This window comes from Giraffa tippelskirchi, chromosome 4 (assembly GCF_054371585.1).
Source record: "Giraffa tippelskirchi isolate mGirTip1 chromosome 4, T2T-mGirTip1v1.2.pri, whole genome shotgun sequence".
Classification (NCBI taxonomy): domain Eukaryota; kingdom Metazoa; phylum Chordata; class Mammalia; order Artiodactyla; family Giraffidae; genus Giraffa; species Giraffa tippelskirchi.
In genome coordinates, this window is record NC_137278.1 from 207,079,532 (window position 1) to 207,096,457 (window position 16,926).

Here is a 16,926-nt window from a genome sequence, read left to right on the forward strand (position 1 = left end):
TATTTGTAGACATTAGTCTATCCTTACATAGGCATAAGGTGATATTTAATATAAAATTAATGTCTTAATTTTCTTCCTGATTTATAACTTTACTTTCAAAGAATTACATTACCGTGTAGTATGTCTCTCCCTATCTTGCCCCCTCTCTCTCTCATATTGAAGAAACTGAATATTAGTCTATCATCACAGGTAAGGGTTTTATTTTTAGAGTTTCAGTGATGCCAATGCTGCATTTTGAACGCGAGTGTAATACTGTGTGCCACGGCTTTGCAGGTGGCTCAGCAGTTAAGAATCGCCTGCCAGTGCAGGAGGTACAGGAGACACGGGTTTGATCCCCAGGTCGGGAAGAGCCCCTGGAGGAGGAGACGGCAACCCACTCCAGTATTCTTGCCTGGAAATTCCATGGACAGAGGAGCTGGGTGGGCTGATGTCTCCGGTGTGGCAAAGAGTTGGACACGACTGAGCGTGCATGCACACATGTGCTGTGTGCCATAAAGACTTCACAATGATTAAGTCATTACTGTGTAGGCTAGGCTACCAGGTAGCAGTTGTATCAGTTACACTAAGCTCCCTAAAGCAATCATATTGCTGCTTCTTTGTTATCCATGCATGAATTGTTACACCTCTAAATAAATATGAATTTCTTTTTCACACTATCTTTCCATCTTTGACGTGTAGAGCGGTACACCAACATGTATGCTGCCGACAGTGTTTTGTGTCATATGAGACAATATAGACATGGGTACTGACAGACAGATGATTCATCTTGTGACAGACAATGGAAACTTATAGTATTGATAAATACTGTACTGTAAATGCATTTTCTCTCTGTATGGGTTTGATCCCCGGGCTGGGAAGATCCCCTGGAGAAGGGAAAGGCTACCTACCTGCTCCAGTATTCTGGCCTGGAGAATTCCACGGACTGTATAGTCCACGGCGTCACAAAGAGTCGGACATGACTGAGCGTCTTTCACTCACTCACTCACTCATGATTTTCTTAACAATATTTTCTTTTCCCTAGCTTGCTTTACTGTAAGAATACAGTATATAATACATATATAATCGGTGTGTTAACTGACTTTATGTTATCGGTGAGTTGTCCAGTCAGCAGTCATCTATTAGTAGTGAAGTTTGGGGGGAGTCAAAAGCTCTGCACAGATTTTTGACTGTGGGGGGGGTCAGCTTCTGTGACCCCTGGGTTGTTCAAGGATCAACTGTACACTTAAAGCAAGAAGGAAGAGAAAGTATTAAAGAAGAGAAATCAATGAAATTGAACAGAAAAACAACAGAGAAAAATGAATGAAACATAAAGGTTGTTCTTTGAAAATATCAATAAAATTAATAAAACCTTCAGCTAAATGGATCAACGAAAAAGGAGAGAAGACATCAACTACCACCATCAAAAAATGAAAACAGGGATATCACTTAAGACCCCATAGCTATTGAAGAAACAGTAAGGAAATACTGTGATCAACTGTATTCTCATGAATTTAACAGGTTAGACAAAATGGACCAATATTTTAAAAGACACAAATTATTAAAACTCAGTCAAGAAGGAAAAGAAACCCTAAATGATCCTGTAACTATTAAAGTAATCGGATTTACAGCTAAAATTCTTCTGAAAAGGAAACTCCAGGACTGAATGATTTCATAGGTGAATTCCATCAAATATTTAAAGAAGAAATAGCAAATCTGTATGATCCAGAAAATAGAAAGTGGCTTTCATGACTTTTATTCTTTCTTAGAGATCTTCCAAAGAAACACAAAAAGTGCATTTATTTTCTTTATGAAATAAAACTCCTTTTATCTTGCAATTACCATATGGGTCCATTGAGCCCTCTTAGACAATGATACTAGATCTATTTCATTATTCTAGGAAACATTCAATTGTTTTTCATTGTTTCCAGTTATGCTAAAAAGAAAAAGGAGACTAAATAACAACAAGAAAACAAACAAACAAACAAAAATAGAGTCTCCTAGCAGGATGATATCATATTGAAATGCATCACCACTGTTACATGACCCGGATGATATCATATTGAAATGCATCACCACTGTTACATTACCCCTCGGTTTTCTGATTGCACTGCCCTAAGTGTAACAGCATCTTTCAGAAAGGTATAAAAGACGCCAGGGACCCCATCCTGGTCTTACGTTAGCTTTCACTGAACACAGTTGAGAATTGAGAATTCTTACTTCATGCCCAGATGGCAAAGGGAAGAAAACTGAGATCGCAAGATGTTTCACAATGATTAGATGAACCAGAAGATGCTGGTGAACTGGATCATAGAAGCCAACTCTCCCGATGAGTGAGTGATTCACATCTAAGAACAGCAAGGAAATCTGTTTTCATTCAGTCAGTCATTCGTCAGGAAGGACTGGATCATACAATATTTTGCAACAAGAATCTGACCGTCTAGTTTTGCTAAGAGGGCTCTTGGAAGCGTCCTTTCATCTTTGATGATGTTCATGCACCAAAAGGACTTGATGTGGGTTGTCAGCAGATGAATGGACAAGGCCCGTGTGCTTTAAACAGGGAACAGATGATGTAAATGAATCAGGTCATTGGACTAATCACTCTAACTGGTATTTACACTTCTAAAAATGAAAATGCTATACAGTTATGAAGCAAACAAGATGGTCTTCCTGTCTTCAACAAAGTTATGAACATTCAAAGTTTTCAAAAGTACTGCATTTTGATGATGCAGGTGGAAAAGTGAAGGCCCAGAATGCAGAGGGGTCCAAGTGAGAGGGCGGGATGGCTTCTAAAAAGGGAAGGCATCCAGGTTTGGCTAGTGGAGAACAGCAAGACTGGGGGGTGAAAGAGACCAACTATCCACACAGAGGAGGCGGCCCCTCCCCACAGGCACCCTGAGTTCCAATCTCTGCCCACTGCCCATCACCTGCTTCCTTCTGGACCAGTCAGAAACTCTCCTCAAGACCCCAATTCCTTCATCCGCAAAGTCAGGTAACGATGCCTCCTTGAAGGGTTGTAGGGTATGAAAAGATACATCCTTAGGAAGCACAGGTTCGGGCTCCAGCCATAGGAAGGTTTGGCTTTCTAAAACAGCGCCTTGTTTGGGTCTCAGAGCTTGGACTACACTAGACCCTTGGGGCCCAAGCTGGTCTTCCTGGATCCAGCCTCTGCATCCACCTTCTACTCTGGGGCTGCTGAAGGATGTCTGCACGGCACAACACGCCCACAGACACGCCACGGCAGAGAATCCTCTCCGGCTTGCTGACCAAGCCTGTCACCTGGCCCTCCTGCAACTTCAGGCCTCCTCTCCCACTGTGCATGCCACGCTGTGCCCGCGTCCTCTGCCTGGTCCCCGAGTACGCTCCGTACTCCCACCTCTGCGGTTCTGCAAATGCTGTCCCCTGGCCCCGAACCACAGTCTGGTAACTCGCAAACTCCTCCTCACATCTCAAGATCTAACTGAAATGTCCCGCTTTTCCTGTTCACCTCAAGCAGGCTTGGTCCCTCCCTCCCTGTGGCACTTCAGATATCCTTGTATTCCTGTGTTTTTGTACTTGTCCCAGTTCAGTCCCAAGCCCCTCAAAGAGAGTGTTCATCACATCCACCTTTGCACCAAGTCCTGGGGTGATGCCAAGCTCACAGCAGACCCTCGGTAAACGTGTGATGGATGAACAAATAACACAATTAAGACGGCCGAATCACATGGATGGGAAGACTGCATTTTGTGGTTGAAAATTTCCATATCTGTTCTGCATACATTCTCCAGAAAGTTCTTTCTGAAGGATATTTTCTTGCTTTGTTTGAATGTTAAGCAATCAAGTCTCATATTAAAGCTCCTCACAACTGGAGCAATTGGAAGCAGGTGTCCAACTCACGTGTTCCATGATCGCGTCACTTAAAAAAGAGACTACAGTCATTTTCTTCCTTGCTAGCTTTTTAAGTAGAGACAAAATAAAACCAGCAAGTTCAGAAGGGAAAATTAAAGGGCAAGGTCAGCGGCCTCTGCAGCCTGCACAAGTGGCACAGAGTCTGGCCTGGTGACAGGGGCTTCTAGGGGCTCCCCCTCCTGAGGAATGCCCTTGTCTGGGGGTGGGCACTTGTCTGCAGCCCCTGGGGGCTGGAGGTGACTTAAGGGCAGAAGGGACCAGTGATGATGTCACTACTGGGCTGAATCACTGAGTATCAAGGGCAGCCCTGTGCTAGCAAAGTGGATGGTAATGTTTCAAAAAATATTGATAGTGTACTTGTAATAATTGGTAAGGGAGCGGCTGAATGTCCCCTTCATTCATGCCTGTTAACAGATCTCAGTGGGGGAGGAGACTGTGACAGGTCCCAGGTAAGATGGGAGGCCCGTCACTACTTCAAGGAGCAGATGCCCTTACTGAGCGAAGCTGAGGAGATGAACGAGTCACAGCCCCAACTGGACGCAGAGATTCTCCTACCCTGAGTGAGGCCAGCGTGGGGTGAGCAGGGGTGGGGGTGGGGAGTTCTGCCTGAGAAAGGGCTGGAAGGGGTCCTTGCATCTCCCAGAGCGGCTGGCACCGCTGACCCCAGGTTTTTAAAGAGACAAATATACAAGTATGTGTGTGGATTTATGTGCACGGAAAACAGACAGAGACGACACTGTTTCTCCCAATTACCACAAGGTGCTGTGTGGTTCCCCAGGCCAGGCTTACTGCCCAAGTTAAGGACTCAGGCCTGGAGGAAGTTCTCCTGACAAGTCCCCAGCACTGCCCTCTGCATGCGGTGCACCCAGAGGTCTTGGAAGGCTGAGCAACACGCCTATCTATCTGGCCCTGGGTTTATAACAACGAGAACATACAAGTACGTGTATATATTTACGTGTAAATTAACAAGACGGGGATGACACACAGTGAAGTACAAAAAAAAAAAGATGCTCACGGGTGCTCAGATCAAGTGTATCTTCTCACCTGTCTCTGCATTTGCTAGTCTTTCTACCCTGAGCGTGTGATCCTGAGAGTGGCTTTTCTTGAACTAAGGAAAAGACAGAGTGAACAGGTCGGGGGCGGCAGCCCCTCCGCCCCCGCCCCGGTCCTTGGCACTGTGTGGAGCCCGCGTGGACGCCGCCCCGCGCTGGCCTCTTACCTGAGCAGTCTCTGGGGCGCGTCGTCATCCGTATTGAACGACCTCTTCTCGCACAGGTTCCGGAACTCCCGGAAGTTTAACGTGATGCTGAGCCTCAGGCCGAGAAGGCCCAGGAGGCGCTCGAACTCCTCGTCCTTCAGGTTGAAGAGCAGGTGCTGCAGCAGCCGGTGGAAGTCGTGCATGGTGAGGACGCCGTCCCTGTCTGTGTCCATCTTAAAGAAGGCGGCGTACGGGTCCTGGAGCCGGGACACAGTGTCACAGTCTGGCCCCCCAAAACCTGGGGCCGCCCCCGCCCCCTCTCCCCATGCTGCGGACTCATCTCCAATGTGACGGAGGGGCCGCGCTCCCACTGTGGCCTTTTTGGAGATTTCCCTGCTCCCGGAGTACCCTTGCCATGGTTTGCTTTCCCAGAGCAATGATGAACTCGGTCCGCAGGGGCCCTCTTTCAACGCACAGAGTTCAGGAAAAGGGACAGGAGCCCCTTTTCTTTCCCTCCTGTTCATTTGGCTTCTGGGAGTGGTACTTCCGATATCAGAAGTGAAGAACAAGTGTGCTGGAGCTTTCCATCACATATAAAAATCTGGTCCTCGATGTTTTCATATGGCTTTTGGAAATGGCAACCTTTCAGAAAGGCAGCTGCTGTCTACAGAAGAACCGGCACTGAGCTGAACTCCGCCAAGGAGCTGCCCAGAGGATGGGCCCTGGTTGGATGCCTGGGCTGAAAGGAAGGCCCCGCCTGCCCACCTGAGCCCTGCCTCTGTGTCTGCAGGTCGCGCTGTGGTGACTCCCACTTTGCAGGTGAGGGAACAGAGGCTGGCAGGGAACCTGCGGGGCGCAGGGCACATCCAGGGGAGCAGGCTGCTCGGTTTCCAAGCCCGGCTCTGCCCGGTACTAGCAGAGTGACCGAGGGAAGAGACTGAACCCCGCCAGGCTTCTCACCCATCAGAGAGGAAGACAGAGTCCCTGCCTACGGGGTCATCGTGAGGAGTGACTATGCCAAGCAGGCAAAGCACTTAGGAGAGGATGGGTAGGTTCCGTTAGGGTCTAAAATGCTGTTTGTTACTATTACTGTTGCCTGAGGTCAGACGGCGAGCGCCCGGCAGTGGGATCTGAATCCGGTCCATCTGGGCCAACACCCCCACTCCCCCGACTCGGGCTCCGTGTGTCTCCGGCTTGGAACGCAGCCGCTGCGGCTGTTATCTCCACCCCCTGGTCCCATGAGCACCTTCTGTGGCCCCGCCCGGGGTCTCTCCGGCCACTCTGGGGGCCCTGCCTGCACCTCTGTATCCTAGGACCCTCCACAGAGGTCACATAAAGCAAGACCTGCTTTGACTTGGGAGTGCAAGTAAAACCTTCTGGGGTTTTGTGGAAGACCTACTTGTACTCACTTATTCACTCACCAAAGATTACTCTGCACCAACGTGTGCAATCACTACGTTAAATACGGTGGGAGCCGATGTCAAGGGCTGCCCCTGCCACTCAGAGGTGCCACCATCCAGCAGCCTCGCGTCCCCAGGGGCATCATCCACTGGGACCATGGGCCTGTCTCTGCCATGGACTCCCTCCACATCACAGCTCCAAGCACTCCCACAGCATCCAAACGCACGTCTCCAAAGGCTTTGCGGCATCTCCCCTTGGATGTCAGAATGAGCAAGGCCAAAATCAAATTCCCGGCCCCCAGCTCGTCCTCCAGGGACTTCCAGCTCAAGAAGTGGCAGCACCTTCTTTCAGCTGCTCAGACCACAATCCAGGCAAAGAAGCAGAATGTGCAAGGACACAAGGGGAGGAAGGGCGCTGGCTAGGGTGCGACCCGGGGGGGGGGTCGAGATGGGTCAGAAAGGGGCTACAGCCAGTCAGGCAGGACCCCGGCTCATTCTGAGAGAAAAGGGGCCACCCTGAGTGGAGCAATGTGTGGAGGCCACCCTGCAGGGTCAGGCATTCAAGACAGATGGTGAAGCGAAAAACGCAGCTGCCGAAACATACATATGGAAGATCCTATTTGTGTGTGGTGTGGGGGAGAAGGGGGCTTGGTCCTGTTTGTTTTTTTAAAAGCATACATGAATCCATAGACACGTGCCTGAACCTGCACAGACCCTGTCTAGAGGGTGAGGTTGAAGGTGAACCCACAAGGGCCACGGGACCCTGTGGCCAGGTCACGACCCCAGGTCACCAAGGGGGTCTTGGTGTCTGCTTTCCTCACCACAGTCAGGGAGGGGAGATGTCCCTTGTTTGCTAAAATGAATTGTTTCCTTCCACTGTTCGTGGTCTTTGGCCTTGCCTGGGGGGTTGAGGCCACCTTGCTCAGCTTTGCTGCTGTCCATGGACCCACCTGTGCTGAGATCCCCCCATCTGGCTACAGATCACTGAGCAAATAGCAGCAGCAGGATCAACAGCATTTCCAACTAATACAAGATAGATTTTTCATTATTGATGGAGAGAGAGATTCAAGAATTTCTCACAAATAGGAACTCAAGAAAGGAAATAAAGTGACTGTACCTTCCCACTCAACCATCAAGACATGCTCTGTTCCATTATATACACCCATGAAGGCAACGAACACCTGCCAGGGTCCTGGATGTAACTGACATCTAAGTCTGCATCATGCATACCCTGGCAATTAGGGGTTTGCTTGTCTCACCCACTAGGTTATAAGTTCCTTGCAGGATGGCGTGGGCGTTGGTGAACATTTATTAAATCAATTCATTAGTTAATCATTTAAAATAGAAACCGTCTTAGGAAACATAGGACATATGTGCGTTGTAACCAAGCTTCACTGACAGTAAAGCCAGGAAGATGATGGTGCCAGCAGGGAGCTTGGCTTCTCTGTGTTCCCAGTGGGAGAGATGGGCGACAGGAGACAGTGGGGGAGGGGCCAGAACAGGGGTCTGGGTTTTCATTGCTGGGGTAGCAGGTGATGGCCTCTCAGGGTCTGGCTGACCAGTGCGGGGGACTGCTTGACCCGGTGCCTCAACCTCCCCTCTGCCCTCTCTGCCTCCTGCCAGGCTCTTGTTCTTCAGAGAAGCAGGTTCTCCACCCTACAAGGACCCCCGCCTGCTCTGTGCTCTTCTCGGTTGGGCACCACATGGGATTAACTGATGAGGACTAACCCTTCTCCTCGTCCGCTTATGATGGTCGTGTGTTTTCAAACCAAGAATCAGGATGCACGGTCTGATGGCCGGGCCATCAGTCAAAGTCAGAACCACCCTGCAAATCCGAGCTAGACAATCATAAGTGTGTCTATTGTAAAATGGGAGCTCGGTAATAACCAAAATGAACCTCCAGTTGGCAATTCGTGCCAGGAAGATGTTTCAAGCACAGCAAACTGGCTGCCCTGCTCCTGGGGGCTGGCTCCACCCACAGGGCACTCGGCACCTCCCCTCCCCTGGACTCAGCATTGTTTCGTCTGCTGAGGTGTTTGATCCTACACAGCCTGGGGTCTCCGCACCTCGGTGTCTCCATGCCCCAGGGTCTCCTCAGCCTGGGGTCTCCACACCCTGGGGTCTCCTCAGCCTGGGGTCTCCACAGCCTGGGGTCTCCTCACCCTGGGTTCTTCTCACCCTGGGGTCTCCACACACAGGGATCTCCACACCCTGGGGTCTCCACGCCCTGGAGTCTCCATGCCCTGGAGTCTTCACGTCCCAAGGTCTCCTCATCCTGGGGTCTCCACAGTCTGGGGTCTCCTCAGCCTGGGGTCTCCACGTCCTGAGGTCTCCTTGCCCTGGGGTCTCCACACCCTGGGGTCTCCTCACCCTGGTCCTCTGCCCCATTTTGAAGCTAAATGGTCAGTTTATCAAATTGATCTTCTTTCCCACTTTAATGACCCTCTTTTACTTCCCTTGTGGCTCAGCTGGTAAAGAATCTGCCTGCAATGCAGGAGACCTGGGTTCGATTCCTGGGTTGGGAATATCCCCTGGAGAAGGGAATGGCTACCCACTCCAGTATTCTGGCCTGGAGAATTCCATGGACTGTATAGTCCATGGGGTCGCAAAGAGTCAGACACGACTGAACTACTTTCACTTTCACTTTACTTCTCAACACAAAAATAGTTGAGGTCATTCTGCCCCTGCCTCTGTGTTTGAATGGCTGCTATTTTCCCCATCTTTTCCATTACAACTTCTACATGCAACCCATGCCTCAGTCACGCAGAGCTGGGAGCTTTCCCGAAAGCCCATGACCTGTCTGCCACCCACCTTGAGTAAGCCCACTCTTCTATTTTTTGCTCCTTTCTTTTCCTGACCAGCACATGCTAAGGGTTTAAGATTCCGTTTGGGGGTCACCTCCTCCAGGAAGCCCTCCTTAACAACTGTTTTCCATGTGCCCCCATAGCACAGTACCAGTCCCTTTATGACAACCAGTCTCAATGTGTCTGAACTGTCTATTGACCATCTGTCTTGGGCTGGACTGAGCTCCCTGAACAGGGCTCCCAGTTTTCAGCCCCAGCTTTCAGCAGAGAGTCCGGCTTATGACATGAAAGTGCACAAAGCTTGTTTGGTAAGTGCTGGAGAGGAGTGGATAGGATGGTTGAAAGGATCCTAAATTCGCTGTCACTCGGGTTGTCATGACCCTTCCCGCTCCTTGCTGTCTTGTGAGGAGGGTCTCCTTACTTCTCCAACGTCTTTGAGGGGCAGAAGGCAGGCTTAGCAGAGTGTCAGCAAGGAAGGGCCTCAGGGAGGGGAGGGGATCACAGAGTTAAGCCCCTTCTAGGGAAGGGGGGAAGGGGCAAGCCTGAGTCTAGGAAGGAGAGTTCTGAAAAGGGCTGGGGCTGCAGGGCTCATACCTGCTGTGGCTGAACAGTGAAGAGGAGGGGGCGGGGGGCTGGGTCCAGATAAGGCAGGCAGCAGGGAGGTCGTGATTTACCCGGAAGAATTTCTTCAGTCTCCGGGGGAACTGTCTCAGGCACTCTTCAGCAGTGACAAAGTAGCTGTCCACGTCACCTTTGGGAAGAACTGGAGTCTGGGGTGGGGTCACTTCTGGCCCATTCATCTTACTACCTGAAACAATGAGTCAGGAGGCTTCTGTTAGTGGTGAGCGCGCCTCTTTACTTCTATCTCAACACTTAACTTCTTCGGTCCCCAGTCCTGCTAGAACTCTCGACGGTACTACGACTCTGTGATGGAACATGGCGTGAACTCTGTTCTGATCTTAAGAAATTGTCCCTGTCACCACGAGAAGAGCTTGTCCTCAGACCATCGGGGCCACCCTCTCACTTGGCTCCTCCACCCTTGCTCCAGGGCAGGGACCACATCCTGCTTGTCTATCCCTTCGTTACCAGAGGCAGAGAAGGAGGATTCCTGCCTGTTCTGTTTCCTAGAATCAGGTCCTCAACGCAGGAACGTGTAATTCAGTCACCGGGCAGGTTCTGCCCACGTCTGTGCTGGATGTTAGATTGGAGACCTCCGGACCCCTTCTGGACAAACCTTGGCCCTTTCCACAGCCCTAAGAGGCAGAGTCTCTCCTTCAGCCTGGTTTATGCACAAGGAGACCTATTACTCTGCCCATTCTACAGACGATAACATAGGGGTCCAACTTCGCTGAGGTCACAGAGCTCATGGGCCACTAACCCAGGCCCGCCGGCTTCCAGAGCCCAGCCGGTTGATGACTAATGAGGCCGTCTCTCTCTCCCCTGAAACGGAGGAAGGAAGTGTAACCTCCACTTAAAATCCAGCCCATTTCCCTCAGGTTGGAATGACTTGAGTGTGGCCTTGTCTAAAGCCAGGCTGCAACCCAGGACTTTGTTTAGGACGTGACTGTCTACACATGTTGTAACCCCCCGCTCCCTGATGTGGTCTGGGGGATGAACGGCAGGCAGGGCCTCCGGGACTCATGGGCATCCTTTAGTCCAGCCTTGAACCTGGCCTCTGTCTTGCCTGCACCTGGGTCTGGAGTGGCCTCCCCACCCTGGGTTTGCTATGCCCGGCGGATAACACCTCCCCTTGGTGCCTGATCCCCTCTGCCTTGCCCACCCCCACCTCCCATGGCCTGGAGCCTCCATCTCCCCACATCCAGCATCTGGCCATGTGTTGGGGGGACCGATGAGGGACAGAGGAGTGGGGGAGACGGGGAAGAGAGGAAGCTGCAGGGCGAGGTGCCTGCTCGTGACAGGACCCCTGCCCTGGAACCTCGGGAAGTCACTGCTCACCCTAGGCCCCCGCTTTCCTCGCCTCAGTGACGGATGCACCAGGGCACTCGCTAAGATAAACATGGGTTCCTTTCTCTTCTTTTTATTGTTTCAAAAAGGTCAAAGCGTATAGCCCAAGAAAGTGTCAAAATCCTAAAATTCCACAGCTTCTCGCGTTGTCTTTGGGGTGGGGGGTGGCGGGACCTCTCTCCTTTAGGATCAGCAAATGAAATCTGGTGGGGGGGCTGGACGGGACCTTCCTCTTTCCTGGTGAGGAGTCACAGCTGCCAGCCCCTCAAGCCAGACACCCTGCACTGTCCAGTCATCGCCCAGACCAGCCCCGGGGGAGAAGAGCACAGTGCAAGTAGGGGTCTGGGTTCTGCCCTGTCCAGCATGAGGTGCGTTCACAAATCTGTGGAGTCGTGGATATATACACGGGATGTCTGCAGCTTTTCCGGAGGGCTTATTTGTCCATCTAACCGTCAGGAAGAGTGGAGACAGGGCAGGGGAGAGACTACAGATCTGAGAAGCGGGAGGCTGGGTGCTGGTCGTCCGTCTGCCGGGTGTGTGGCTGGGAGAGAAGAACAGGTGCAAGGGGCAAATGGGAGGACCCAGGCGCTGAGCAGACTGCACTGTGCACCATGAGTCTCCTGACAACCCTGCGGGGCGGTGGAAGGGGAGGGACAGGGGCTGGCTGATCTGGGCCAAGTCGCTGACTCTTTCAGAACCTCTGGGTCCAGGAAGGACACGGTTCCCGCTGGTGCACAGGTGGCACTGATGACAGATAACCAGCATCTACTTTTAGGAGGAAAACCTTAGAGGACACGAGGTGTGATTGGAGGAGCACAGGCTTGGGAGTCAATTTTAGAAACCATTTGTGCTCTTACTATTTGGAGAAGGCTCTGCCAGACAAAATTCAGCACTCACAGCGCAGCTGAGTGGGGGTAAAAAAAAAAAGGCCGAAACACATAAAACAAGATTGTCTGTTTCAGTCTTAGGACGCACGTGGTTTCCACATCTCAGCTCACACTACTTCAACCCCAGCGGCCTTCGGGCCCCATGCAGAAAGACCCGTGGGGCCCCGGGTAGGAGCCAGGTTTGTACTTGGCTGTTAGCTACCTTCAAATTCCGCTGCAAAATCAAGATAACTCATCCCTTCTTTCTTATATCTTAGTTTTGTGGTCAACAGAGCGTACTGATCGTCATCCATGGGCATGCCATTATCTTCTAGGACCTGACAAGGAAGACAAGTGATGGGGAAAGGCTGTTAGGTGGTTTCGGGTCTTTGCTGGCTGAGCCCTCCAGTCCCGCGACCAGCTCATCACCACGGCCTCCGAGGGCCAGCCTGATTGTTACTTGTCTGCTCCCACCCCCAGGCTCCCACGGGCGGGGCCGGGTGTCCTGGGCTGGGGCCCTGGGCAAGGCTGCTTTGTTGAACGAGAGAACAGAGGTGCAGGCAAGCGCCCAACCTGGCCCAACCTGGCTTTGGTCAACCTGACACGCAGGCTGCAGGCATCGCTACAAACCTTGTCACTGGCCGTGCCGTCCAGGTGTCCAAATTCACATTTGCTGTGACGGCAGCGGCTTTCAAGTTTCAAAAGTTAGATTTATATATATTCACATACATGCCAGGAAACACAAACAGAGGAAAGCAAGGCGAATTGAGGAGGGAAAACTAGAATTTTGATCGGAGTTTCATCACGGTCCAGTTTAAACTGTAAGTTACCATGCTTTTTGTGGGGGATCACACCCGTTTTCCTCTCCTTGTGTGATCCACTCACTGAAAGTTATCCAGGATTCCTTCACTGCACCACACATGACCTATTGTTGACCTACGGTCTCTGTTTTGTGTGTGTGTGGCAGGTGGGGGCTGGTGGGGGGTGGCGACTGAGAAAACATACTTTCCTGAATTGCAGACCGAAGCAGAATCCCCTAGATGACTCTGCCTGGGAGGAACTGATGGTCTGGGCTGTTCCAGGGGCAGGTGACGCTGGCAGCCCTTTGTCAAGAGCCAGTTAGTGAGCAACCTGGATACAGCTACCTGCCTGGAGGTGAATACCCCCAAAGGGATGCTGGGGAGAAGAGAGGTGGGACAGAAGACAGCACCCCTGACTCTCTCAAAGTGCTCACAATTTAAATGAGAAAACATGGCTTTCCTTCCAGAAAAGGACACTGAATCGTAATTCAAAATGTGTCTATGCATCTAAGGACCAAAGATATCCAGGATGACTGGACTCTCCCAGGACAGACGCAGGAAGGCTGTATGGAGATGGGTTAGAATAAAGGCTCTGCCTGAGTGTTGCGGGGTGGGGAACACACAGAACAGCCATTAACGTGGTGCTGATCAGGGGTTGTGGTGGCACAGGGAGCCAGAGGAGGCAGAGAGCAGAGGAACAGTGGGGTCAGGGCTACATGGACTGCATTCTGTGGAGGAAGCTGAATGGGGGGAGGGAACAGGAAGATGGGATGAGATAGAACCCATCATCATCACCACCATCATCACCACCATCACCACCATCACCACCATCACAATCAACATCACCATCATCACCATCAACATCACCATCATCACCATCATCATCATCACCATCATCATCACCATCACCAACATCACCACCATCATCACCACAATCATCACCATCAACAGCAAGATGACACCACCCTTATGGCAGAAATGGAAGAGGAACTAAAGAGCCTCTTGATAAAGGTAAAAGAGGAGAGTGAAATAGCTGACTTAAAACTCAACATTCTGAAAACTAAGATCATGGCATCCGGTCCCATCACTCCATGGCAAATAGATGGGGAAACAATGGAAACAGTGACAGACTTTATTTTGGGGGGCTCCAAAATCACTGCAGATGGTGATTGCAGCCATGAAATTAAGATGCTTGCTCCTTGGAAGCAAAGCTATGACCAACCTAGATGGTGTATTAAAAAGCAGAGACATTACTTTGCCAACAAAGGTCCATATAGTCAAAGCTATGGTTTTTCCAGTAGCCATGTATGAATGTGGGAGTTGGACCATAAAGAAAGCTGAGCACCGAAGAACTGATACTTTTGAACTGTGGTGCTGGAGAAGACTCTTGCGAGTCCCTTGGACTGCAAGGAGATCAAACCAGTCAATCCTAAAGGAAATCAGTCCTGAATATTCACTGGAAGGACTGATGGTGAAGCTGAAGCTCCAATATTTTGGTCACCTGATGCGAAGAGCCAACTCACTGGAAAAGACACTGATGCTGCAAAAGATTGAAGGCAGGAGAAAGGGATGACAGAGGATGAGACAGTTGGATGGCATCAGCAACTCAATGGACATGAGTATGAGCAAGCTCTGTGAGATGGTGAAGGAAAAGGAAGTCTGGTGTGCTGCAGTCTATGGGGTCAAAAAGAGTCAGACATGATTGAGCAACTGAACCACAATGCCTATTACAGGCCAGGCATTGTCCTGAGATCTTTACAGGTATTAACATCTCATTTAAGCTGTGAGTAAAGCACTCTTACTAACTCCATTTTAAAGATGCAGAAACTGAGGCTATGAGAGTTGCCCCAGACACATGATTAGGTAGGGACAAACCTGGGATCCAAACTCAGTTCTTCTTGTTAACCACTATGATAAAAGCCACTGTTGGAACATGGTCACTGGCCTCCAGACAAAGAGCACAGGTGGAAACAGATAGGAAATGATAGTAGGAAGTGGGGGAAGGGCTCTTCTGTGGGGCGCCGGCAGCCTCACACGTATCCAAACAGACCAATAGGCAAAGGCTAATCTGGGTCTCTGCAGAACACCTTGTGATGCCCTCGGGACACCAGAGAGGGGGAAGCCACCAGTGAGTGGCTAAGAGGCCACCTGCCATTCCCCATGCCCCAGGAGGCTGTCAGGAGACAGATTCTCCTTGGTTCCTGGGTCTGACAGGTGGCGCCTTCTGCCCTGGCCCCCGCAGGCTAGATCTATGAAATATAAACCCACTTAGCAGCACCAAGGTACTCACAGCAGCAGGGCAGCCACCAGCTCCTGCTTTGTGCCGCCCTTTTCGGCACTTGGGCCAGGACCCGGGAGCGGGCATCTCTGGCCGTCTATGTGAGTGATGAGCTGAATGTGATTGTACCTCGCTGGGTCTGCACCTGCCCAGTTGGTCAGGCCCTGGCCGTGGCTGGGCTTGTGTGTGCGTTGAAGTAAACAGGCTGTGGGCCAGGCTTGATGCAGGATTGGGAGCAGAGAAAAAGGAAGAGGGGCGGTGCGGGTATTGTGGTGTTGCCTGGGGGCTCGGCGGAGGTGGGCAGCAGTGCTGGATGCCCAGACTACCCCGAGGGCCTGCCTGGGGACCTGGGCAGAGTGCGTGGCTGGGGATTCCGACGGCTCTGCACCATCTGCACATACACCCACCCGCCCCGCTCTGTGCAGGAGCCTGTCCCAGCTTGGGACGGAGCAAGCGTTCAGACAGCCTGCCTGTGGCTCATGCACGGGCACCCAGGGAGCAGCAGTGGGGACTCTGAAATGGAGAGGTCGGTGGCTTTCTTTGAAAAATGATAACTTTATATTTTCAAAACAATTACACATGAATTATTCATTGCAAATTCCTCCTGCTCAGTCCTTTCATAAAAACATATGTAATGGATGGTAAGAAAATGTCTGTAGGCAAATGTTTCCACAGCCTGGAGGGGTGAGAAGCCTGGGGAGGCTGGGCGTGCCTTAGGCAGCCTGTCCTGAGGTTGCAGGCGTGCCATCCCCGACGGGCAGAGAGTGCCACCGAGAAAGCAATGCCCAGGAGCGCAGTCCCCAGAGAGGCGCCAAGGTCTTCACCGACATGAGTGTCTCTCAAGCCCCTACTTGTGCCATTCATTCCTGGGATGAATGGGGCCACAAATCAACTAGATTTATCACAACGCGTGGAGGCGGTTTATAACACGATGTAGGGCTAAACTGCAACATTTGTAAAACCGACTGTCAAGTGTTTAACCACTGAAGTCTTGTCCTTTGGTCTTTTCTAGGAGGCATTTTCCTTAGGAAAGTTCCTCAAAGAAGAACAAACTGACCGGGCACGTTCTGATTCTCCGAATCGTCACTTCCGCCATTCCCGGGACATCACTTTGATCGTGGACCGGTTCTTGCACATGAGCGCACACCACCACTCTGAGGAATCCTTGCCGGGCTCTCCCGGTGAAGACAGGGGTGCTCGGGTAGGTGCCCAGTAATTGGACGGTGACTGAGTGACTTAGTCTTTCCAAGTCCCGCTCCTGCAAAGCGTCCTGTGCTTTCGGGAAACAGCCACCAGTCTCTGTGTGAGGAATACTTGTTGGCTGTGCCTGGGGCATCGCTTTTGTGGTGGCTGAATCTAGGGGGTAGAAGAGACAACCTTAATTTCTCACAGTCTGCTTGGTAATACTGAAGCATGTCACCCGAAATGTGGGAATCGTGCAACCATGGAGATTCCTACGCTGCCCCGTCCTTCAAGCCGGAGCTCTCATTTTTTTTTACATCTACACCCCACAAGACGATGTTAAAATGTCTGCTTTAAGCACTCCAATGCATTTTTAATTGAGAAACAGTAGCCTTTTATATTTAACTGAATAGTAAAATCGGACCATTTCCCATGTTTTTTCTTTCCTCGTGATCATCTGAGTCTCCATCCATAGTATTGAATTCTTCAGCCAGGAGAACTTCCTTTAGCACTTCTTAGAGGGAAGACCTGTTTGCAATGAACGATCTTTGTTTGCTTTTTCACCTGAA

At 50.9% G+C, this 16,926-nt stretch overlaps 1 protein-coding gene and 1 long non-coding RNA gene across 43 annotated transcripts in view; one reads left to right on the top strand and one right to left on the bottom strand.

The window, feature by feature from the left end:
- The window catches only part of EFCAB6 (EF-hand calcium binding domain 6), a 241,057-nt gene that overhangs the window by 80,412 nt on the left and 143,719 nt on the right, over positions 1-16,926 (bottom strand). For all 31 annotated transcript variants that reach the window (XR_014081614.1, XR_014081615.1, XR_014081611.1 and 28 more), the window contains 3 exons: positions 12,321-12,435; positions 9,941-10,074; positions 5,084-5,319 (listed from right to left, as the gene is read on the bottom strand). Coding sequence is in view for 24 of the 31 variants with exons in the window: in XM_081587880.1 (XP_081444006.1) it covers positions 5,084-5,319; positions 9,941-10,074; positions 12,321-12,435 (485 nt within the window). In the remaining 7 variants the exon portion in view is untranslated. The remainder of the gene's footprint in view (positions 1-5,083; positions 5,320-9,940; positions 10,075-12,320; positions 12,436-16,926) is intronic.
- The window catches only part of LOC145544749 (uncharacterized), a 37,415-nt gene continuing 33,121 nt past the window's right edge, over positions 12,633-16,926 (top strand). For 4 of the 12 annotated variants that reach the window (XR_014081630.1, XR_014081624.1, XR_014081623.1 and 1 more), the window contains exons 1-2: positions 13,829-14,658; positions 16,188-16,376. This is a non-coding gene — a long non-coding RNA (uncharacterized LOC145544749). Of the gene's footprint in view, positions 12,919-13,117; positions 14,681-16,187; positions 16,377-16,926 lie in introns of those variants that run through there. The other 8 variants (XR_014081631.1, XR_014081622.1, XR_014081627.1 and 5 more) reach the window with 5 other exon arrangements.